The 25,302-nt window shown below is 46.4% G+C and overlaps 1 protein-coding gene and 1 long non-coding RNA gene across 2 annotated transcripts; both read left to right on the top strand.

The window, feature by feature from the left end:
• Positions 1 to 1,220: 1,220 nt before the first annotated feature.
• On the top strand, positions 1,221 to 23,444 carry ASRGL1 (asparaginase and isoaspartyl peptidase 1). Its single transcript, XM_024749041.1, has 7 exons — positions 1,221 to 1,467; positions 2,011 to 2,214; positions 11,400 to 11,542; positions 12,297 to 12,442; positions 20,491 to 20,609; positions 21,414 to 21,524; positions 21,925 to 23,444. Exons 2-7 carry the CDS (start codon positions 2,022 to 2,024, stop codon positions 22,128 to 22,130), a joined length of 918 nt encoding a protein of 305 aa, XP_024604809.1. The 5' UTR covers positions 1,221 to 1,467; positions 2,011 to 2,021; the 3' UTR covers positions 22,131 to 23,444.
• On the top strand, positions 14,163 to 16,922 carry LOC112402247 (uncharacterized). The gene is made up of 3 exons (XR_003003687.1): positions 14,163 to 14,342; positions 14,699 to 14,827; positions 16,329 to 16,922. It is a non-coding gene; the product is annotated as an uncharacterized LOC112402247 (long non-coding RNA).
• Positions 23,445 to 25,302: the final 1,858 nt, after the last annotated feature.

The following is a 25,302-nucleotide window of genomic DNA, read 5'->3' as shown; positions in this document are numbered from 1 at the left end:
CCTGCGCGTCCAGAGCCTGTGTGCCGCAACAGGAGAGACCACAGCAGTGAGAGGCCCGCATACCCCCCCAAAAAAACAAAAAAACACAGCAGGATGAACTGAATGTTTCCTAGTCAAGATTATGGTATAGCATATTTATGGCTGAAGGAGGCTTCCTTTCCATGGCCTTGACCTGAGGCTGATGTTGAATTTATCTGCATCCCCTGGCTTGCACTGTCAAACTGGGTCCCTAAGAGGTACCCCAGTGATAGAGTAATGTAGGCTGGGATTCAAAGTAGCTGCAGTGAACACAGCTTGAATATGACACACACATTTGACTACCCGGAAAAGAGATAGGAAGATGTTTCTAGAGTGCCTTTTGTGTACAATAGTCCAGTGTTGAGAGAACTTTCATAGCTTAATAGCTGTCTAGGGGAAATTTCATAAATAGCAGTTGCCGGATGTGGGGCTGTGTTAGAGCGGTCAGAAAGTCAGTGAGATAACTTCGGTTGCTGATGCCTTGTGGTCTTGGAGAAAAGGCAGGACTAGAAAAGGACTGAGTTCTCTCTGCACAATGCCCGCTGCTTATTTCTTCTAATTCAAAGCTTCAGGCTCCGTAAGTTTTTGCCGCTATTTTACGTAACAGAATAATGTATCCTTTGGTTCATGTCACTAATCTAGTACCTTGCAGTTGTTTTACTGGGTAGAAGTGCAAACTTCTATTTGAAGGTCACTATGGTAACAGTAATCTAGGGCAGCTCCGGGGGAATACAATCAATCATCTAGGGGGTTCAGAGCCTTTCAGGCTCTGGGGCAGGGAGGAGGAAAAGTGTCACAAAAAAATTAGGTCACTTGTGGTTGAAGGAATTTAGAGCTGAGATCCTGAGACTCAGAGGAGGGGTTTTCAGACCCTTCAGTGCAGCCCAGGCACAGAGCCAGACCGATTACGGAGGTTATCTTTCTGTTCTTTACCAAACGTTACGGGGAGACACAATTAAAAGGAAGAGAATAACTAGCAAGTCTGCAAAACATCTCGGGCAGAGGAAGGACTTCAGTGCGTGCAGCGGTGCTTTTCAGTTTTCAATTACAAAACAGCGGCACATCGCTTCTTGCATGTCGCCATCAACACCACCCCTCCGCCTCGTGAGGAGGAGGAGGAGTTCCCCGCATCCCACTAGGAAGCTCGCGTGCACAGAAGGCCAGCATAGCCCCTGTCCTAGGAGCCGGGCCTCGAGAGTCTGATCCGCAGTGGCCAGGCCGGCAGAGGGGTTGCGCCGCGGCGGCGCGTTGGGGCTTTACGGTAATTCTCCGCGGCGCGCTGCCCCGCCCTCGTGCGCAGGCGCGGAGCCGTTGCTGGCAGAGAGGTTGCGGGCACAGCGGTTTCCAGAGCGGCTTCGACTGGAGAGACTGGACTGTGCAGGTTCCGAGGCCGACCGGGAGGCTTGGCCAAGCCCGAAGCCCCGGCGTCCGCCTCCTGCGGCGTCCTCGGTAAGTCGACGGTCCTGAGAGAGTCGCCACCCGAGACCCCGAAAGGCACACTCCCCGGTGCCGGGGGCTGGAGGCGGGAGGGCACTGGCGAGATCCAGCCCTCAGGCCGCCCCTGGAAACCGAGGGAAACCGAGGCCCGACGTGGGGCCGGGGAGGAAGGCTGGAGCTGCGACCCCAGATGCCATCCCGGCCGGGGGCCCAGCACGGGACAGGAACCGGGGTTCCCCGGGGAAACGGAAGCCCGATGTCAGTGGGCGAGGAGGGGGCGCGGGCTCTGGGGCGCAGAGCATCCTACCGCCCCCGCGAAGTCAGCAGGTGCCCTGGGCTGGGGAAGGGCGCTCTGGGCTTTACTTGCAAAGTTCAAACCCAGCCGCCTCTGTCCTCCGTACTCCCTGGGTCTCAGGAATTTGCCTGAGGCTGTAAATTCTGAGGGCTTTCCCCTCCTTGCATAGAAACTGGACCTTGTCCCCAACGGGAGACTTAAGCCCCGTGCGGTTCTCTTGGACCCGCTTGAAAGGACGCTTTCGTCTTCCTGATCCCTAGAATCCGTCGCCATGAACCCCGCCGTCGTCGTGGTCCACGGTGGCGGAGCCAGCAATATCTCCAAGGACCGCAAGGAGCGGGTACGCCAGGGCATTGTCAAAGCCGCCACCGTGGGTTACAACATCCTCAAGGAGGGAGGGAGTGCAGTTGACGCTGTGGAAGGAGCCGTGACCGTCCTGGAAGATGATCCCGAGTTCAACGCAGGTAAATTTGCACTGCAGCTGGTAACTGATGCCAAACCGGGTTAAGCTTCTACCCCCAGATAAATAGAACCTCTCTAAAGTGTCAATGAATCTCTTCAGCTTTATGGTAAAATCTAATATGCTGAAAAGATTTAGTTTTTCTCTCCTTACCTGTTGACCAAGTTGCTCTAAAGAATTTTAAAATTCATTATTCCCCCTTTTTTCTTTAATCTGCTTTCTAGAATTCACATACCAAGAGGCTTTTTTTGGTTTTCTGTGGTTTTTTTGCGGTATGCGGGCCTCTCACTGTCGTGGCCTCTCCCGTTGCGGAGCACAGGCTCCGGACGCGCAGGCTCAGCGGCCTTGGCTCACGGGCCCAGCCGCTCCGCGGCATGTGGGATCTTCCTGGACCGGGGCACGAACCCGTGTCCCCTGCATCGGCAGGCGGACTCTCAACCACTGTGCCACCAAGGAAGCCCCAAGAGGCTTCTTTTTATTACATCTTTTTGTGGGGGAAAAGGGTAGACTACTGTTGGGTGGCAACCTTGGGAGCTTCAGGGTGTAATTTGAATCAGTCCCCCATACAGGGAGGGCAGGGAGAGACCACAGGAAAAGGCAGATCTCTCCAGATTGGTCGGTGGCAGGTTTAATAAGCATGGGAACTTACACAAGAGGCTTGCCTTGCAGGATAAATAGACCTCTGTCCATGCCCACCAGAATCTTAAAAGTTTATATAGTGGCCTTATCTGGGCTCAGTCACATATACCGTCCAGATGGTCTCAACACCACATCTCAAGGCTGTGTCCTGGGCAGCTTCTGGTGCAAGAAGACAAGCGGAGAGCGCACTCCAAGGAAAGAGGAAGGGGTGAGGGGACTCCGATTGCCCCAGCGCTCCACCCCTCGCGACCGGCTCTTACCGTCTCACACACTTTCTCTTCCACAGTGTGCCCTGAGCGGGCAATAACGGGTGGCTCATTTGGCGGCTGTCTGGCTGCATTGGAGGCAGATGCCACAGCATCAGGCACATACAGAAGAAAACACGGGTTGAGCCAATAATTCCCCAGACCACGGATACCTTTCTCCACTGAGAGCCTCGTGATTCAGACCATTGTTACTAAGTCCCCTAGGCTGGGAGCCAGATCACTCAAGAGCGTTCACTTGTGTCCTGTGATTTAATAAAGGCAACACATTAACAGACTCATCGGGTATGAGCACACAACATCCTGTTTGGATAATGGCCTAGGTGCCTCTTTGCAAGGCAGTAATGATGGCCAAGGTCTTTCTGTTTTGGAGGAGAGCTGGTCTCATTAGAGACATTTCAGTGTGCTGGAAGAACGGGCTTTGTTGGCTGTCATTCAAGGCTTGGTGAGCGCATTTAGTAGGAGGTTCTATGTGTGCTGTCATGTGCTGCAGGCCAATGGCGGGCTCAAAGACAGCAGCCAAAAGACCATTCCAGTGGGAAACAGAACGTGCCCACCTGGCCTTGAGAGGGAGGTCAGCAGCCTTAGGAATTTGACCTGGTTTTATATACCGTACATGTTAGCCAGGGGAGGTAGTGCTGTCAGGCTTGAGGAGATGGACTGGTGGCAGGATACATGAGACCAGAACCCTCACCTTCTCCTCTTTTCCAGTGGTGCGCATTCCATTCCAGGTATAATGCATTTCAGCAGGCCCAGCTTGTGGCAGGACAACAGGAACCCAGTGGAGATGGAGTAGTTCCCCCTCACCCATCCTGGTAGAGTGTCCCAGTGCAAATTCCAGTAGATAATCTCCTTTCCCAGGTGTGATGCAGTTTGGTAGCACGTAGCACGTTGATCCATGGTAAAAGTCAGGGCAACGGCTGTTTCCTGACATACCTTTTTGGTATCGGTGCTTCCGTAGGGGTCCCCAGTCTGGGACGTGGGGCAACAGCCCTACTCGTTGATCATTCAGATGTGTGAAAGCCTCGGACAGTACTTTAGTACACCCAGCCACAGTGGCTTTATCTGTTAGTAATTTAAGGTACTGCTTTAACATTCCATTTGTCCTTTCTCTCAGCCCTGCTGCTTGTGGGTTATAGAGGAGATGGAACCTGCATTCAGTGCCATGTTCTTTTCCCCAGCCTTGCATATCACAATCCAGTCTTTGAAATGTGACCCCAGTCACTATCTATTTGATGAGGGTACCCCTACATGGTACTTAGCTTCTCTAACCCCCTAACAGTGGCGGCCTGTTTGCATGGGGACAGGGGAAAGCTTGGGTTAAGCCAGATGTGGAGACCACACAAACCAGGGAACGTTAGAGCCCTGTCTCAGAGGGAGGAGGCCAGTATAGTCGGTTTGCCAATCCCTTACCAGTTAGGAGCTCTGGTGGGTGGCCTCAGACTCCTTTGGCAGTTGCCATGGGCATTGTTTAGAACACACAGGACATGCTGTGATTGCATTAACCCAGTCACTGTGTTTCAAGGGCAACGCGACATCTTTGGCAATATGCCATCCCACCCGAGCTCTGTGGTGGCCACTCTTTCCATGCATCCAATCCGCTGTATCTACTGAAGGGTCAGTTGCTAGGGATTGAACCCAAGCTAGGGCATCAGCTCTCTGATTGCCAGGGGGTGTCAGTGCCTTATGAGCCAGGACATGGACGACAGTGAGGATTGCCTCAGGCTCTTGCAGGCAAACCCAAATGTCACCTCCACACATCCTGACCCCACAAAGGCCCACTCGTTAATCATCCACCCTTCAGCTTCCTGTTGTCAGAGCCATAGGGTTAATCTCTTTAGAACAGCCCAGCTGTCAGTGCAAGGGGTTAACGGCCAGGGACCAGGAGTAGTAACCAGCCAAAGGGCTCAGAGTTCAGCCCGCTGACCGCTGCAGTTCATCCCTCCTGAGAGGCTCCACCTGGAGCTCTGTGTACACCACTGCTAGGAGCTCTTGCTCTAGGGGAAGTACGTGGGGTTCCTGCCCCCTTCCAGAGCTGAGACCAAATCCCAGGAGCACTCTCCCCTGCTGCTTTCTCTGCCACAGCACCTGCCCTATACCTACCAGGGTCACAGACACATCTAACTCAAATGGTAGCCCTGCTTGGGAGACGCCCAGAGCTGTAATGTGCTTCACTAGTGCTTTTGCCTTCTCAAAGGCAGCTTGCTACTCTGATCCCCAGTCCCACACGTGCCCTTTCTTTACTGCGTACCATAAACTGTACCCATTTTAAGTTTTGAAAAATGTACATACCTGTGTGACCACACTACAACCAAGATGTTAAAATTTCCATCACCCGGGGGCTTACCCGGGGGCTTACCCGGTGGCGCAGCGGTTGAGAGTCCGCCTGCCGATGCAGGGGACACGGGTTCGTGCCCCGGTCCGGGAAGATCCCACGTGCCGCGGAGCGGCTGGGCCCGTGAGCCGTGGCCGCTGAGCCTGCGCGTCCGGAGCCTGTGCCCCGCCACGGGAGAGGCCACAACAGTGTGAGGCCTGCGTACTGCAAAAAATGAATAAATAAAAATAAATAAAAAAATAAATTTCCATCTCCCCCAAACATTCCTTCCTGCCACTTTGCAGTTAATCCCCCCTCCCAGCCCCAGCACCAGGCATCCACTGCTCTGTTTTTGTCATAAATTTGCATTCTCTAGAATTTCACATAAGTGCAGTCACAAGCAGTGTATTCTTCTGTGTTTGGCTTCTTTCACTCAAATCAGTCCTCTTTTAGAGTAATAATCATCATAGCTACCACGAGTGTCTACTATGTACCAACAGCGGTCTAAGACACTTGCATGATTAACTCATGTAATCTGCACAGAGTCCTATGAGTCAGGTGTAATTATTATTACGCTCATTTCTCAGATGAGAAAACGAAGGCACAAAAAGTTTAAGTAACGTGCTGGAAGACATCATTTCCTTTTTATTTTGAAGTAGAAAACCTAAGATCTAGGGATTAAGACGCTTCTAGGGAATTACACCACCTACCTGACATCTGTCAGAGAAAAGAATTTCAAGAAATCTTAACCAGTTAGTCAGCAGATGTTTAGTAATTGTTCTGTCCCCTTGCCTCTGTTCTGTGCTCTTCAACACTTACACAAAATGTGGCTTCATTACTTAGGCATCATCGATGAAATCCTTGGCAGTTGGTGATTGATTCAATCTCCAGTCCTCCCCTCCCCAGAAATCAGGGGGTGGGACTAAAAGTTCCAGCCCTTTAATCCTGGTTGGTTCCAGTGGCAACCAGCCCCCCCCCCCCGACCTTTAGGGGGTTTTCAAAAGTTACCTCATTAACATAAATTTGGTTTTGGTTGAAAACTGCTTGTTATGAGTAACAGGACACCCAGGTCACCTGTACGGATCTGAAGTGGTTTCAGGAACTGAGGGCAAAAGACCAAATATTATAACAAAAGATGCTCGCATTGTTCTAATCCCTTAGGAAATTCCAAAGGGTTTGGCAGCTGTGAACCGTACCTGGATGAAGATCAAAATATGTAATTATGATAAATCAAAGTATCACACCTCCTTTGTCAAAGATCAGTTTATATATTTATGTGGATCTGTTTTGGACTTTCTATTCTGTTCCATTGATCTATTTGTCAAATTCTTTCACCAACACCACACTGTCTTGCTTACTGTAACTTTTAGTAATGTCAGCTGCAAATAGAGACTATTTTATTTCTTCTTTTCCAAACTTTATGCCTTTTCTTTCTTTTCTAACATTGGCTGGGCCATCCAATATTATGTTGAATAGGGGTGGTTAGAGCAGAAATTCTTGCATTTTTCCCAGTCTTAGGGGGAAGGCACTGTCTTTCACCGTTAAGTATGATGTTGGTGGTAGGGTTTTATAGGTGCCCTTTACCAGGTTGAGAAGTTCCCTTATTCTTACTTTTTTGAGATTTTTAATCATCTGTGGATGTTGAGTTTTATCAAATCCTTTTGCTGCATCTATTGAGATGACCATGTGGTTTTTCTTTTGTCTTTTGATATGGTGAATATTGACTGATTGATTTTTGAATTTTGAGCCAGGTTTTCTTCTCTGGGATTAACACCACTTTGTTGTGACATGTTATTTTTTACATATGTGAATGCTGGGTTTGATTCGATGGTGTTTTCTTGAGATTTTGCATCAATGTTCATGAGAGATACGGGTCTATAGTTTTATTTTCTTATAACATCTGTCTGGTTTTGAAATGAAGGTGATGCTGGCTTCATATGATGAATTGGCAAGTGTTCCCTCTTCTGTTTTTCTCGAAGTTTGTATAAGGTTGCTATTATTTCTTTGTAAATATTTGGTAGATTGGTTTTTTTGTTTGTTTTGATGGAAAGTTTCTAAGAAATTCTTTCTAATTTCTAAGAAATTCTTTAATAGGCATGGCACTATTCAGGTTATCTATTTCTTCTTTGAGTGAGTTTTGTCAGTTGTCCTTCAAGAAATGTTTCTATTTGGTTTAAGTTGCTGAATTTGCAACATTTCTGTGTTATGCTTTTGATGTCTCTATGGTCTGTAGAGAGGTCCCCTCTTTCATTCCTGAGTTTTGTAACGTGTCTTTTTTTTCTTTGTCAGTCTAGAGTTTATCAAGTTTATTGTTCTTTTCAGAGAACTAGTTTTAGTTTCGGGGGTGGATTTGGTGAATTTTTCTGTTTTTTTCTTTTCTTATTTATTTGTTTGTTTGCGGCTGCGTTGGGTCTTTGTTGCTGCATGGGCTTTCTCTAGTTGCAGCAAGCAGGGGCTACTCTTTGTTGCAGTACGCAGGCTTTTCGTTGCGGTGGCTTCTCTTGTTGCAGAGCATGGGCTCTAGGCACTTGGGCTTCAGTAGTTGCAGCACATGGGCTCAGTAGTTGTGGCTCGCAGGTTCTAGAGCACAGGCTCAGTAGCTGTGGTACACGGGCTTAGTTGCTCTGCGGTATGTGGGATCTTCCAGGACCAGGGATCGAACCCACGTCCTCTGCATTGGCAGGCAGATTCTTAACCACTGTGCCACCAGGGAAGTCCCTTTTTCTGTTTTTTCTTTTGTTCTTTTTCTGTTCTGAATTTCATTGACTTATCTTTATTGTTTCCTTTATTCATTCAGCTTGCTTTGGAAATAATTTACTGTTCTTTTCCTGTTAGATCATTAATTTGAGACTATTCTTTTCTAATACAAGCATTTAATGTTTAAAATTTTACTCTAGCACTGCTTTGATTTTTACATGTTTTTACAGGTTGCCTTAATTTTCATTCTGTTCAAAATGTGTTCTCATTTTCCTTGTGACTTCCTCACTGAATCATGGGTTAGTTAGAAGTGTGATGCTTAATTTCCAAAAATTTGTGGATTTTCTAAATACCTCTCTGTTAATGATTTTTAGTTTAATTCTGTTATGATCAGAGGACATACTTTGTGTGATTTGTATTCTTTTAAACTTCGTAAGGTTTGGTTTTTGGCTCAGAATGTGTTCTACCTTGGCCATTTGCACTTAAAAAGACTATGTACTCTGCTCTTGTTGGATGGAAAGATCTATAAATCTCAATAAGGTCAAGTTCATTGGTAATGTTCATACCTTCTGTATCTTGATTGTCCATTTCTGATTAACGAGAGAGGAGTATTGAAGTCTTTAATTGTAACTGGATTCGTCTATCTCTCCTTTGAGTTCTGTCAGTGTTTGCTTCATGTATTTCGAAACTGTTGTTTACAATATAGATTGTTGTCTTCCGGTGAACTGACCCCTATATCATTACTTAATGTCCTTATTATTATTTAATGTTCCTTATTGTGAAGTATACTTTGCCTCCAGTATTCATTTGATTCATTTTGGCATGGTATAATTTGTCCAGTTTTACTTTTAACCTATTTGCATCTTTATATTTAAAGTGGATTTTTTTATTGGCAGCATGTAATTGTGTCCTATCTTTTTGTGCAATTTGACAATCTCTGCTTTTTTTAAGATTTATTTATTTTTTATTTATTTATTTTGTTATTTATTTTTGGCTGCATCGGGTCTTAGTTGCGGCACTCAGGATCTTCACTGAGGCATGCAGGATCTTTCGTTGCAGCACGCGGGCTCGTCGTCGTGGTGTGCAGGCTTCTCTCTAGTTGTGGCTTGTGGGTTTTCTCTTCTCAGGGATCTTAGTTCCCTGACCAGGGATCGAACCGCGTCCCCTGCGTTGTAAGGCAGATTCTTTACCACTGGACCCCCAGGGAAGTCCTGACAATCTCTGCTTTTTATTGGGGTGTTTAGACCATTTACATTTAATGTGATCATGAATATGGTTAGGCATAACTTTGTCACCTTGCTGTTTGTTTTCTATTTGTCCAGTCTATTCATCGTTCCCTGTTTCCTCTTTTTCTGCTTTTTTCTGCCTTCTTTTGGAATAATTGAATGTTCATAATTCCATATTATCTCCTTTGTTGGCCTAGTAGCTCGACTTCTTTTTTTAAAGGTTGTTTTAGGGTTTATAGTATATCTCTCTCACTTGTCACAGTCTACCTTAAGTAATATCCCACTTCATGCGTAATATAAGAACCTTTTACAGCATACACCTGTTTCCCCTTTCCTAGCCTTTGTACTACTGTTGTCATATGTTTTACTTATGTGTATAAGTTGCCTAATGCACTGTTATTATTTTTCCTTTAAACCGTTATATTTTAAAGATATTGTAAAAATAAAGGGAAAAGGTATTTCTGTTTATCCACCTATTAGCCATATCCAGCGTTCATTCTTTGGGGGAATCCCGATTGCTCTTTGCTGTCATTTTCCTTCTGCCTGAAAGACTTCCTTTAACATTTCTTATACTGCACATCTGCTATTGATGACTTTTTTTAAACTTTTGTTATGTCTATAAACGTGTTTGTTTTGGGTTTTTGTAAGATGCTTTCACTGGGTGTAGAATTCCAACTTGACAGGTTTTTTTTCTTTGAGGGCTTCAGAGATCTTGCTCCTCTGTCTTCCGGTTTGCATTGTTTCTGACAAGAAGTATGCTATCGTTTTTCTTTTTTCCTCTGTACCTAATGTGTCTTTCTCTGGCTGCTTTTAAGATCTTCTCTTTCTCATTAGCACTAAGCTGTTTGATCATGATGTGCCTGTGTGTAGTTTTGTCCATGTTTCTTTTCCTTGGAGTTTGCTGTGCTTTTCGGATCTGTGAATTTATAGTATTCACCAAATTTGAAAATTCATCATTTCCTTAAATATTTTTTTTGTACCTCTATCTCACCTCTCCTTTTGGGGACTCCAATTACACATATACTGGCTGCTTGAAACTGTCCCTGAGCTCAGTGATAAACTCTGTTCAATTTTTTTTTCAGTCTTTCTGTTTGCTGTGTCTTCAAGTTCATTCATCTTTTGTGCAGTGTCTAATTTGGTGTTAATCCTATCCAGTGTATTTTTCATTTCAGACTTCTTTTTTCGTTTCTAGGAGTTCTCTCTGGGTCCTTATCATATTTTCTTCCATGTTCTGGTACATATGACAGGCGTTTTAACATTTTTGTCTAATAATTCTATCATTTATGTCATTTCTGAGTCTGTTGCTATTTGTTGTTCCTCCTCATTATGGGTCATATTTTCCTGTTTCTTCGTGAGCCTGATAATTTCTTATTAGATACCAAACACTTGTTAGTTGCTGGATATTTTTATACTCCTTTAAATATTCTTGAGCTTTGTTCTTATCCCTCTGAGAAAACTGAGTCACAGAGAGTTTAAGAATAGCTAGGGGGCTTCCCTGGTGGCGCAGTGGTTGGGAGTCCACCTGCCGATGCAGGAGACACGGGTTCGTGCCCCGATCTGGGAAGATCCCACGTGCCGCGGAGCGGCTGGGCCCGTGAGCCATGGCCGCTGAGCCTGCGCGTCCAGAGCCTGTGCTCCGCAACGGGAGAGGCCGTAACAGTGAGAGGCCCGCGTACCGCAAAAAAAAAGAAAAAAAAAAGAATAGCTAGGCTTACAAGTATTATCTAGGCAGAGAAAGTTGGAGAAAAGTTGCTAGTGGTAAAGAGAACAGAGTAATGAGAGCTAATGGTACATTCAGGGAAACCTAATATTTCAGTAAAATGTTGCCAAGGAGAAGAGATGAAGCTGGAAAAGTAAGTCAGAGGCCAGATCAGGAAGGGCTTCATACCGTTTATTGTGTAGGTCATGGGGTATCAAGCCAGGTCTGTGTTTTTAAAAACGTTCCTTTGACAATGGAGCAGAGGATGAATTAAAGTAGGCAGCTTAGGGGAAACTCTGAAGCCATCTCTAAATTCTTAATTCTTGCTTTTCGGCTTCTTTTTGATTTTAGGTTGTGGATCTGTCTTGAACGAAAATGGTGAAGTTGAAATGGATGCAAGTATCATGAATGGGAAAGACCTGTCTGCAGGAGCGGTGTCTGCAGTCCGCTGTGTCGCAAATCCCATTAAAGTCGCGCGCCTTGTTATGGAAAAGGTATGTGGGACTAAAGCACCGTTTTCCCAAGGAATTGTCACTGCTGCACTTCAGTGACTACAAGGGTTCGGACTTGTAGGGAAATACTTGAGATCGCTGTTCTCCTGAAATTGAAAGAACAAAAACAATGTTATTTAAGTGTCTCAAGGAAACCAAGACTCTGACCCTGTTGATGTAATTTGACTCCTGGTCACTTAACCAGTGATGACATTTCACATAATCTTCATGTTTTCATGTTATCTTCCTGTATTTTCTTCAGCCTGCTTTCAACACATGGAACACAACACACACACACTGAACAGACCAACTGTTTAAATAGCACGTGTGGGGGAATTCCCTGGCGATCCAGTGGTTAGGACTCCACGCTTCCACTGCAGGGGGCCCAGGTTTGATCCCTGGTTGGGAAACTAAGATCCTGCAAGCTGTGTGGTGCAGCAAATAAATATATACCTACATACATAGATATGTAGATAAATAAATAGCGTGTATGAAATAAAAATGGATTAAATTCTCTAAACTTAAGATCATATGTAAGTTGAATTCCTAGTAATATTCCATCATCTGGGTTTTTCTGAAAATACAAAAACTCGGAGAGCTCGGCTTTTTTCATCATTCAGGAAAGCAAGCCAGTGGAATTTGCATTTTTGAGGCTCTGTACCCAGAGAGAATAATGATTTCCACACAGTAGGAACCGCTGAAAAGATTTTAACTTTTTCACAAAACTAACTATTTTCCCATTTCTTTTTGGCTCCAGACACCCCACTGCTTTCTGACTGACCGAGGTGCAGCAAAATTTGCAGCAGCCAGTGGGATTCCAACAATTCCTGGAGAACAGCTGGTTACAGAAAGAAACAAAAAGCGTCTGGAAAACGAAAAGCTTCAGAAATCAGACTACCAAAAGTAAGTATCATCTGTGGCTCACATTTTTGCGAGTTACTCGCACGTGAAAGTGGGACTCATGTCTGCTTATCCACGTTTCTTAAATAAGTCAAATATCACTTGGTCGTTTCAGTTTTTGTACAAAATAGTTCACACTAAGTAATGGAAAAACTGCTCTTTTGACTCTGAAATTTAACCTCACTTATTACTGCTCTGAATAGTAACTCAGATTCAGCTAAGAGTTCCTTCTCCAGCATGATTCAATAGGCGAATGCCGTGCGTAAAGGTATGGATTACCTGCATACTTCTTGATGAGTTTGTTACCTCCGGTACACTGCACAGGTTCTCTGTGATGTAGACCACCCCATGAACTTACTTAGGCGCCCTTTCACAGGGCAGAGAAATCAGTACAGCCCTTATAAGTGAATTCATCATGTGTTCTGAATTATGGTTTTCTGTGTTACCAATTCAAAAATACCAAATAAAAGGACCCTTAATTTAAAGCAAAATTTGAAAAATAAAATTTGAATGTGGCCTGGAGGTTTATAATGGAATATAATCTATTAACTCCACATACCCTTTTAGATTTGTAATGTTTAACCAGAGGTATACTTTCGTATCACTTAGGGAGCTTTTTCAAAATCTACATGTCTGAGCCCTTTCCCTACAGAATCTAATTTAGGGACTTCCCACGTGGTCCAGCGGTTAAGACTCCAGGCTTCCACTGCAGGGGGCGTGGGTTCGATCCCTGGTTGAGGAACTAAGATCCCGCATGACGCATGGCATGGCCAAAAAAAAAAAATCGAATTGAGTAGAGCTGAGGTGGAGAGGCCAGGCAAGTCCATTAGAAAAAAGTTCCCCAGGTAATTCTAGTGTGTCCCCAGGTTAGGAATCTGTTTTACAAGATTGGCCATATGTTGGTAGCTGTTGATAATCTTTACAGAGTGTGCTGTTGTGTCTATAGGCTAAAGTCACAGGAATGGGGTTGCTTTATCAGTGGTTCGTGTACATTTTAATAGATGTTGCCACATTGCTTTCCAAAAATTCTGCAACAACACACATCTCCACCAGCCAGTACTGCTCTTCGATATAAGCAAGAGGGGCTCCTGCCCTGGGCCCTGCGCTTTAGATGACCCTCATATCACAGTTACACAAAACAGTTGGTGTATTGCAGATCCATGGGGCATCTCTGTCACTCAGCAGTGACACAGCATTACCCATAGCCCTCATCATCCACTCTTGTGACAAATATCATTCAGCCCCCAGGGAAGTGCTTCTCTGCATCTCTTGCTCTATGTCTTGGAAGTAAAGACCACCTGAGTCAAAAGGTTTGTGGAATATGCCACTGCTGACATCAGAAATAGACCCTGTTTTGGAGTGTGGGGAAGACTTGAACAGCAGAAGGACTTAGGTAAGAGAAAAAGACAATACTTTGTCAAACAAATTCTTGCATAACGAAGTGTTGTTTCCCAGTAGTGCACAGTGTCCTTTTTCTTTCTGCATGTTTCAGTTTGTGGTTCTAGAGTTATTCATGAATTAGTACGGTATCTGCAAGACTGGCACATGAGGGCTGATTCCTGTTACTCTTAAATTTGTAGATATGTAGGTCTAGACCAGCACTGTCCAATAGAAATCTGAGAGCCATATATGTAATTTAACATTTTCTAGTAGCCACATTTTAAAAAAAAGTAAAAAGAAATGAGTGAAATTAATAATATATTTAACCCAGTACACCCCAAATATTATCATTTCAACATGTAATCAGTGTAAGAATTTATTTATGAGATACTTTACATCTTTTCATGCTAGATCTTCCAAATCTGCCGTGTATTTTACACTGACCGCACGTCTCACTGTAGACTGCCTGCATTTCCGGTGCTCAGCCACATGCAGACAGTGGCTGCTGTATTGGACATCACAGGTATAGACAGAACCTGCATGAGGAACCAATTTTTTATGCTGGCAACTAAATGGACACTGAATATTAGACTTATGAATGGTTTTATTCTTATAAAAATACTTAAGGTTGAGTTAAATTTTTTTAAATGTTGAAATTTTAAAGTAATTTTTATTTAAGATGTTATATTCATTAATTATAGTTGATGTTTAGACTTTCATATTAATAATTTTGTAAATTTTAGGAAAAAACTAACTTTTGAAATTATATCTGCAAATTACTTTTATTCTCTTTGGGGGCATTTGCCCTTAACTTTGATGAAAATATATTCTAACTTTGTACACTCTCGGTATAGTTACATTTCACTTTCTAATTCCTAGATTACTGAAAATGTGTACAAGTCAAGATTTTGACAGAAAAAGAATACTAAAGTGGAATTCACAAAAGAAAAAAAAGCTAAAAGGAAGAAAAGAAGTAAAAGATCTTCAAAGAAACAGTCTGCTTTAAAAGTAAGCACTCTTAGACTTCCCTGGTGGCCCAGTGGTAAAGAATCCACCTGCCAACGCAGGGGACACAGGTTCAATCCCTGGTCCGGGAAGATCCCACATGCCGCGGAGCAACTAAGCCCACGTGCCACAACTACCGAGCCTGAGCTCTAGCGCCCGGGAGCCACACCTGCTGAACCCGCACGCCACAACTACCAAAGCCCACGTGCCTAGAGCCTGTGCTCCAGACCGAGAGGAGCCACCACAATGAGAAGCCTGCGTACCGAAATGAAGAGAAGCCCTGCTCGCTGCAACTAAGAAAGCCCACGAGCAACAACAAAGACCCAATGCAGCCAAAAAATAAATAAATGAATAAAAATTAGAGAAAAAAAAAGTAAGCAGTCTTCTTCCAGGATGACCCACATAAAATTCACAAAGAGAACATTACAGATTCTTTGTTCAATGAAGATTTAATTACTTATCAAAACAATGAAAATTACTAGGAATAGTATTCTCACCAAATCCACAACTTGAACAATTCAGATGAAATCCCGACAACTTCATGTTCTTTACTAAAGGGAGATTTAATTGCTAATCATAAAGCAATTTGGTGTAATCATACACCAAAAAAAGGACACGTGCAATTATTAGAAGCGCTGGGAAAAGGCTGAATAAACAATAAACAGTTGATAACCAGAAAAGACACAGATAGAAAACATAGATGTAATGTTCTTGAAAGAATAATAATGTCTGGACAAGTGTAATGGTACTTTTCATGACCCCATCAACACAACGTTTACGGAAAACAATGGGAAATTTCTAGGGTTAATAAAAATTATTTCAAGTTTTGATAAAATGCCAAAACGTAATTAGGAAAAAAAACCTAATGATAAGTATCTAAGCAAGACATGAAATCATAATGAAGTTTTAAAAACTCAGTTCAGCTAGAGTGTACCATGATCAGAAAACATGTTGAAAAACTAACATTTAAAAGGGAAGCCCGTGATAATGGAGCTAACATGGTAGGTGAATAAAAGGTATGTAAGCACGAACTTTGGCCAAGAGTCCAGAAGTATCCTGTGTGACACGGCCAGCTCACCGTGAGCTTGTTTCTAGGAGACATGCCCTCAGCTGCGCCAATACTGGTGATGCTGTGAGACAGTAGAGGGTCCACTGCAAGATACTCTAGATGTGGCCGAAGGTGGAACAGCTTAATTAGACTCACATCTGACCTTATAACAGACCTCAGAGAGACGTGGGGGGGAATTCCAACTAAATGCTGTTGAAGTAATGAAATCTAATTTAGATAAGAAGAGTTCAGCAAAAATTGCAGAAGTTCCTTAAAGAACAAATCACGGACTTTGACAGAAAGTGACATTAATTTTGAATTTGCACTATTTACAGTGACTTAGTCTGAACTATTCCTCTCCATTGATAAGCTTAACAGAAGCTTTAAAAAAAAATCTAAGTTTGGCTATTAACATTTTTTAAAGGATTAAAAATGTTGTTTTTTTTTTAAATTTAGAGAAACAAAGCCAAAAGTGCATGGGAAATATGCAAGAAAAGTGACATCTGCAGAAAATATAAGGAAATTGAAACAAAGGAAACAAAAAGATTTGCCTGACTTGAAGAAGAGTCATGTACAAAGGATCCTGAAACCAGTTTCTTTAGAGGCTGTTTTTCTGTTCATTATAAATCGAAGTATAAGTATCATTTGTAGAGAGATTTGAACAAAATCGAGCAACGTACTGCTATCTTCCGTTTTCTTTGTAATATACCAGCAATGAAATTTGAAAGAAGAATTTAAGATACTCTGCATTGATTTAAACACTGCTTAAGAGATGACAAAAATGACTATAGTAAGTGATTGTGATTTAAATGATCAAATTAAAATATTGAGTAAAATCTTCTGTGATAACAGTTTATCAAACGTAACCCCGTGTAACATTTGAGTGTGGTAATGTAAAAATCAACATTCATTTCCAAATCTAAGTATTGCTTTAAGAGTTTTACATATAGTTCCAATGTTACTGCCTCAGCAGAGTGAAGCTTCTCCAAGTTAAAATTAATTAAAAACTTCCTAAGGGCTTCGCTGGTGGCGCAGTGGTTGAGAGTCCGCCTGCCGATGCAGAGGACACGGGTTCGTGCCCCGGTCCGGGAAGATCCCACATGCTGCGGAGCGGCTGGGCCCCTGAGCCATGGCCGCTGAGCCTGCGCGTCCGGAGCCTGCGCTCCGCAACGGGAGAGGCCGTAACAGTGAGAGGCCCGCGGACCGCAAAAAAAAAAAAAACTTCCTAAGAACTACATCGCTCAAGAAAAGTTGTGTTGGGCTTCCCTGGTGGCGCAGTGGTTGAGAGTCCGCCTGCCGATGCAGAGGACACGGGTTCGTGCCCCGGTCCGGGAAGATCCCACATGCTGCGGAGCGGCTGGGCCCCTGAGCCATGGCCGCTGAGCCTGCGCGTCCGGAGCCTGCGCTCCGCAACGGGAGAGGCCGTAACAGTGAGAGGCCCGCGGACCGCAAAAAAAAAAAAGAAAAGAAAAGTTGTGTTGTCACATTGCCAGTAGAATGCGTGTTACATGGAAATGTTGATCATAAGAACGTGATCAATGCCCCTTGAGATGAAGGCAATGAAAATTAATTTTATGGAATAAATACATAATAATTTATGATTGTATATGTGTCCGTGTGTGGTTTGTTCCCCACTCATCCAGCCATCACCAGCTGATCAACAAAGGACGCAAATGCGCATGTTAATAAATTGTCATCATTGGTAGTTTGTCAGCTTCCAGTCAGATGAAAACCATAGCTTTACCGTATTTCTCAAGATACATTTATCACGGTAAGAGGATAGAACATCTTTATTATTTCTAAATATTGCATGTGTGTGGGCCTCCATTTGCCTTTGTATTTTTGCCTCAACCCCTTCCTTGTACGTGTTGGGGGGCTGCCACCAGCAGTGACAGGGCACCTCTTTCCTTATGTGGCGGGAGGGGCTCGCGTCACTGCCGTTGCTCCTCCCTGACAACCACCAGCTTGGATACTTTGCATTTGTTTATGGGTCATTCTTTTCCGGGAATTTGCCTGTTTTTGTCCTGTGATCATTTTTTCTCTTTAGTTGTTTTGTCCTCTTCTTATCAATCTTAAGGCTGTCTTCTCTGCTAAAAACAAAATTCCCAAATCTGTTGTTTTTATTTGCTTTTACTTTGCTTACGGTATTTTTGCCATTTGAACGTTTTTTTTGTGATCAGTAGTACTCTCCCTCTTCTTGTGTAGTTTGTAAGACCAGAAACTTAGGAGCCATCCCCACCCTGAGACATACAGCTGCCTAGATTTCCTTGAAGAATTTTGTGTTTTATATTTAGGTCCTTAGCTATCTGGGTTGGCTTTTGTGAGTGATAGGAGATAGGGTTCCCGTTTCCTTCTAATAGGATACCAGCTTTCTCTTTCTAGTCCTTTGAATGCCAGGCTACATCTCTAGCTGCAATTTAGCCTCTCCATGTGATTGCCCAACAGGTACCTCAAGCTTTTGTCCAAAACTAAACTTGTTTCCCTACCCAACCCTACTCCACACACACCACAAAGCAAAAAACGTCTTCCCAGTCTTCCACCTTTCAATAAGTGTTTCTTGCATCCTTTCAGTTTCTGCCTTAGATTTCTCTCTCTCACATCCAGTCCACCTGCAAATTCTGTCAGCTCTGCCTTCAAAATGTCCCAGGTCCAGCCTCCTTCCCACCCTCTCCTCTGGAAACACCCCGACACAAACCACTGCCTCTCAAGCCTCTTAAGGGGTCTCTGTTTCCTCTCTCATCTCCCTCAGTCCACACACAATGGCCGGAACGGTTTCCCTAAGATGACTCTCTGTAGAAGTATAGCACACATTCCGGATGCATAGATCCTATCTGGAGCCCTGGATGCACTTTCACGGGGTGGACACACATGTAATCAGCACACAGCCCGACACACACCCCCCTCCGTCACTGCCCTCCCCGCAAGGAAACCGCCTGCCCGGCTTCCAGCACCGTGGGCTAGTGGTGCCTGTTTTGGAACTTTATCTGAGTGGGACTGTGTAGTACGTGCTTTTCTGGGTGCCTCTTCTTACGTTTCTGAGATCTGTCGTGTGTAGCAGAGTCCACCTTCACTGAAGCATAGTGTATCACAAGTCATTTACTTGGGTAGATGTTTGTGTCATTTGCAGTTCGCTGTTATTACAAGTAGTGGTGCCGTGAACATTCTGTACACCTTCGTGGTGAACTTACCTCCACGTTTCTGTTGGACAGAAATGTGGGCATAAACTGGCTGAGTCGGTTTTAGGAGACCCCGTGGGTGGCCTCCCAAAGTGGCCTTGCCAGCCCACATGCCCAGCAGCAGTGAGTGAGGGTCGTGGTCCCCACACCTCTGTGCCCATCCTTGATACCGTGTCTGTTTCATGTTAGCCATGCCGGTGATGGGCGTGGTGGTAAGAATGGTTATTTTTTAAACTCAACTCATCTCGTGACACTTCTCGGTTCAAACTCTCCAGCGTCTTCCCACCTCACTCAGACTAAACGCCCTTCCAATGGCCTGTAAGTAGGATGACCATATGATTCAGTATTCAAACTGGAACTTAGCTTTGAGAGTGAAAGGGGCACTATTCATTAAGCCGGGACAACAGGCATAAGTCAGGGCGGTCCTGGGAAACCAGGATGTACAGTCACCCCACTTGTCAAAGCCTCATGGTCTGCCTGCTGGCCGTCCCTCTGACCCTGCTGTACACTCTCCCTGGCTTTCTTCTCTCCAACCACAGTGGCCTCCTTGAAGTTCCTTGAACTTGGCAAGCATGTCCTGCTTCAGGAATGTTCTTCCCCAGCAATCAGCATGGCTTACCCTCGGTCCTTCAGAGAGGCCCTTAGAAAGCAGCACCGCTCCACCATCACGTGTCGCACGTGCTGCTATAGGCTATAGTTTATTGCTGTTCAGTAAAGCCTGACATTCCTTATTGCTCCATCACCCTGTGCCCCAAATGCAAGCTCCATGGGAGAAGGTACTTTGTCCATTTAGTTCTCTGCTGTGTCCCAGCATTTAGAACAGTGCCTAAGATATAGTTCACTGTAGAACCGGGGTGGTGGGTGTACGGCTGTTAGCGTACAATTGCTTCAACTTTTTTGACTTGCAAATTTATAATAAAATGTTAGAGAAAATGTCAACTTATTTCATCTTCATAGCAAGCCCCATGAAACGGGCAAAGGGGTGTGCGGACAGGCAGCAGCAGCGTCACCCGGGTGGTTGTCAGAAGTACACGATGTTGGGTCCCATCCTGTACCTGCCAACTCGGGGTCTCTGGATGGAGGTGCTGAGGATCCAAGGGATGCTGATGCACACGAAAGTCTGAGATGCGCTCAGTTATTTGTATCCCCATTTTATAGATGGGAAAAATGAGGCGCGGTAAAACTTAACTCAATCACCCAGCTAGAAAATGGTGGTGCTGGGATTGGATGGACCCTTAGAGCTGAGGGCTAAAGGTATGTCCAGCAGTCTAACTGACGTGTAGAATGTAATGCAAATAGGCTTTCTTTGCCGTTTCCATGAGTGGGGAATGCTGGAATCAAAGTGTGTCCCATGTGCCATTAACATAGAAGTGTATTAAGCTACCCTGTCACCTGTGGGAGTGTCTCTCATCTTCAGCCACTCTTTGTTGGTTTTTTGGCAGAAACTTGGGGACCGTGGGTGCCGTTGCCATGGACTGCCGAGGAAATGTGGCTTACGCGACCTCGACGGGGGGCATCGTCAACAAGATGCTGGGCCGCGTCGGGGACACGCCGTGTATAGGTGGGATGGACGGATGATCACTGCCCCTGCCCCTGCCCTCCCCCGTCCTCTCGTCCTCTTTCTCCGGTCTTCGCCTCACCCCCACGCCCACTTCTTTCTTCCGTCATTTCCTCCTCCTCCTGGTGGCAGCTTTAGAATTTCTGGGAGTGGCGGTGGGTCGGAGGGGGTCGCCCAGGGCACGTGCAGAAGGTGGCGTGTCCAGCAGACACCTGTTTCCTAGATGCTGTGTTTTTGGGGAGGGCGTGGAGGACTCGGGAGGGAGGTGGAGCTGGGGTACTGAAGCCGCCGCAGTACCCCCGGTGCCTCTGTCTTCTCTCTGATCCGTTTCAGGAGCTGCAGACTATTCCCAAAGGGTTAAGTACACGAAGCCTTTTCCCAGGCATGGGCTCCAATGAGCAAACTAAGAAAGCTGAGAATTTAAGTTTGCAGTTGTTAGATCTGAGTGGCATGAGGGTGACACACCGCCGCTACGGGATACTGCACGTCAAAGTGTTCCTCGCGTTAACCTCGGAGCACATTGGCTTAATTCCCGGTGGTGGGGGGAGGGGAGGGGTGTATCTGTCTTACCCTGTGCGCTGGGTGGATGTGCTGGGGGCAGAGGAGGGGCTGCCCTGGTGTCGCTGCCCTGGGAAGGCTAGGCCTGCCTCCCCGACATGCCCTCCATCCCCATCTCAGGGTATTATTCACACGGCGCTCACCGGTGCACCTTGACCTTTAATATTTATGTAGCGTTGGACTCGTAATAAGTGTTTGAATTTCTTGACGGTTGCCGCTCAGTTAGAAACAATTCCCTTCCTTGAGCAGGATCTGGAGGTTATGCTGACAATGATATTGGAGCCGTTTCAACAACAGGGCACGGAGAGAGCATCCTGAAGGTGAATCTGGCCCGACTCACCCTCTTCCACGTGGAGCAGGGTACGTGGAACAAGGCCGTGCCGCCTGACTGTGAGGGGATAGGAGCTGTTTATAAATCGACGGAGAGGGTTGGGAAACCCTTTCTTGTTTGCTGCAGACGTTGCTTTCAGGTTAACGCCCCTTCTGTTAGGGTCAGGAAAGAAGAGCATTTGGAATACTGGTTGCCTTCTGCCTCCTGGGGGCGGTAGAGAGACTCTGAGCCTGCGTGTGGGAGAAAAGGCAGCTTCATCCAGCGCAGGGAGGGCCTTGTAGGGTGAGAGTCCTTGTCTGAGACGTTGAAATAGAAATCACTCACTAGGAATCTTCGTTAAGACGCTTTGGTTTTTCATACTGTAAATAATTTTCCCATCAGATTCCTTTCAGTAACTTGTGTTGTTTCTCAACCTCTCATTGTTTTCAGGAAAGACGTTAGAAGAGGCCGCTGACGCGTCGTTGGGTTATATGAAGTCAAAGGTCAAAGGTGTAGGTGGTGTCATCTTGGTCAACAAAGCAGGAGACTGGGCGGTGAAGTGGACCTCCACATCCATGCCCTGGGGGGCCGCAAAGGACGGCAAGCTGTACTCTGGAATTGATCTTGGCGACACCAGCATCACTGACCTGCCCTAAGTCCCCGGAAGCTGTATTCTAGAAGCTAAGACTTAGCTTAATCCATTAGATCTAGAAATGGAAAATTCTGCAGTCTGTCACTCGTTTTGTTGCCTTGATCAGTGTTTGGTTGGGGACAGATTCCGAAGTGATGTGCGACATGCCCATGTTAGGATCAAATAAGACTAGTGAAGATGACAAACTCGCTGAGCCTTCCTCGTGAATACTCCCCATCATCTGAGGTTAGAAAGAAGAAACAGCATGATCTTGACAGGACAGAAACAGCCTCAGTGCAGGGAGTGCCTTTTGGAACTGGGGGACCCACTGCAGTGACAGAGGCTGTAGGCGCGAGGGTGCGGGGGGCCCGGAGGAGAGCAGCGCTCTGGGGCAGGACCCAGTGCTGGGATGAGGTGGGGGGACAGTGAAGGGGAGACAGGGCGGCAGAGCTAACGGATTGGGGAGTGATGCGCGTGAACATTGCAGAGCTCGTTCTGAGCCAGAAGAACATTAGGTGAAAGAATCTCTGAGAGAGAAACTGATTTTTTTTTTTTTTTTGCGGTGCACGGGCCTCTCGCCGTCGTGGCCCCTCCCCGTCGTGGCCCCTCCCCTTGCGGAGCACAGGCTCCGGATGCGCAGGCTCAGCGACCATGGCTCACGGGCCCAGCCGCTCCGCGACATGTGGGATCCTCCCGGACCGGGGCACGAACCCGTGTCCCCTGCATCGCGCAGGCGGCCTCTCAACCACTGCGCCACCAGGGAAGCCCCGAGAAACTGATTTTTTTCAGAAAGTGCAGATCTTCTCTGACTTACTAACATAGGCGTGTTTCCAGATGCTTTAAAAGGACCCTCTGGTAACCCGTGGCTCTAATCTGCTGATGAAGGGTTGTCATGGAGACTCTGGAGGCCCTCCAAGTCTGAGGGTTTTCTCAGGCTCACACGCGAGCCTGCTCACCTCGTGTTTCCCCCCAGCCATCCTCCGCCTCCCAGACCCCCGGGTCCCCATGATGAGCGATGGGGGTCGTGACCTCTCCGCCTCTGCTACGGCAGGGAAGGGCCAGTCAGTGTCGAGATGACCCTGACTTAATGGCGTCCGTGACTGTCCAGTGCTGTGGGTTCCCCCAGCTGAACCAAGTGTCCACTGTGGTCAGCACGGTGAAGAAAGGCATTTCCTTGGTGGAGAGTATTCCTATTGACCTCTTTACACTGGGAATGGTATTTTTGCTGTGACATATCTGCTCAATTTTTTAGTCTGTCAGGGGTTACCTTCTCTCTGGAAAGAAATTGCTTCACTTTAAATTCCATGTGCCACGAATAAAATGTATTTTGAAAGAATAACAGCGTGGTTAGGAATCACTGTTGACAAAGACCAGAAGGTACACGAACTCCCTTGGTCTGTCAGTTCAGACAGGTAAACTCGTTAAAGAGAGCTTTCAGCATAAGTGTGGTGTGTGGATGTGATAAGACTGCCTGCCTCATGGAGAATACTCGAGAGTTGTCAGAGGAATTGAGTTTTTTCGGGATGGGTTAAGGAAGAAGCCAAACCACCATTGCGGGAATCAGCACGGCTTATGGATCCAGCTTCTCGCGCTGGCCGTCCATCGCACGAGACAGTCACGCAGTCCGGGCCCCTGTCCCCTGACCTTCCCCGTGCCCGTGTCAGCTGCCCTGAGCCCGAGAGAGGGAGAGAGAGGTGGCGCTTGGAGGCAGAATGGATCCTGCTTCTCCCCCACGACCTGGGTGACCCGGGGCAGGTTAACTTCTGAGAATTTTGTCATCTATAGAATAGGTCACTATGAACATTAAATGAAAACAAAGGACAGCTGCTCAGTGTTTATCTCCAGATCCTCTGGACAAATAGAGGCCATGTGGCCAGGCCCAGGAGGGAGTCCATGTGGTTCCGTCCTTGAACACCTCAGATGCAGCAATCGTCCTTTAGAAATAAGTACTTTGTTAGCAGGTGTATTCGTTTGCTAGGGCCGCACATGCGGTGGCTCACACGACAGACGTTCCAGAGGCGGGAAGCCCCAGGTGCAGGTGTCGGCAGGGTAGCTTCTCCTGAGGTCGCTCTCTCTGGCTTGAGCACAGCCTGTTCTTTATACGAGTCTGTGGCCAAATCTTCTCCTCTTCTAAGGACACCAGCCACGTGGGATCAGGGCCACCTAACGGCCTCATTTTCACCTCTTCAAAGGCCCTGTCACCAAATACCTGGGGCTTAGGGCTTCAACATAGGGATTCTGAGGGGACACAGTTCGGCCCCTGACAGGAGGCAGAGCAGGACTACATTAGGGGTTGGGAAGGGAGAGACTTTTGCGGAAGTAACCATCCCCGAGTGGAGAAGGGAGAAGGGAGGAGCGGGGAGCAGAGGCTGGTTTTGCGCTTCTCGTTTCTGTTCACGAGAGAAGTGGATCTAGTCACCAGGGGCCGCTGGGGCCTCAGCTCGGGCCACCTGCCCTCTTCGGTCGGGCAGCCCGCTTAGGGAAGGGTCCCCAGCCCCTCTGCGTGAGCCCAGGCGCGTGTTGTTGCCCTCGGACCTCGGTTCAGTGAACGGTCACTCCACTAGCCTGGGATCCCATATGTGGAGACCACCGTGGGTCTCTCCCGCCCCCCACGTTGCCAGGGGGCAGCTCCCTAACTGTCCAACAAATGTAGGCTCACCGTAGCGTCTGAAGGGGAGCGACAGCCTTTTACCCCTTCTCTGCCACAGGAGGGCAGCAAACCACACACTGTCCACCGCTTTCAGCCCAAAGGGGAGAAAACTCATCTCCACTCTGAATCAAATCAATCGACTCAGAAATTTTGGAACCGCGAGGGGGTTCCTGTTCTGACCTTCATTTCGTCTAAATACTATTATTTTAGAGCACAGTTGTCCAGAAAAACAAATGCTAGCAAATGCCCCACAGAACGCATCGAAATCAACCACGTCTCTGACTCTTAAATCAGTGAAGCCTGCTCTGCACCTGCTGCCGCGGCCGGCCGCCCCTTCCAGCCAGGAAGAGGGTTACACGGTCATAAGGAGAATATGGGAGCCCGGAGCGGGTGGGTGTCTGCGGGGGGCAGCTGGGCCCCCGTCCAGGGAAGGAAGGGCCTTAACTGTGGAGCTGTTGGACAATAAATGTTTCTTTCAAGTAATGTCCGTTCCAGCCGTGTTCTTCTCTAGCATGAGAGATTATGGACTCTGAGGGCAGAGGGGGAG

This window comes from Neophocaena asiaeorientalis, unplaced genomic scaffold, assembly GCF_003031525.2.
Source record: "Neophocaena asiaeorientalis asiaeorientalis breed wild unplaced genomic scaffold, Neophocaena_asiaeorientalis_V1.1 scaffold43, whole genome shotgun sequence".
NCBI lineage: Eukaryota > Metazoa > Chordata > Mammalia > Artiodactyla > Phocoenidae > Neophocaena > Neophocaena asiaeorientalis.
Note: the sequence above shows the minus strand (reverse complement) of the source record. Positions and strands in the feature narration are given on the sequence as shown.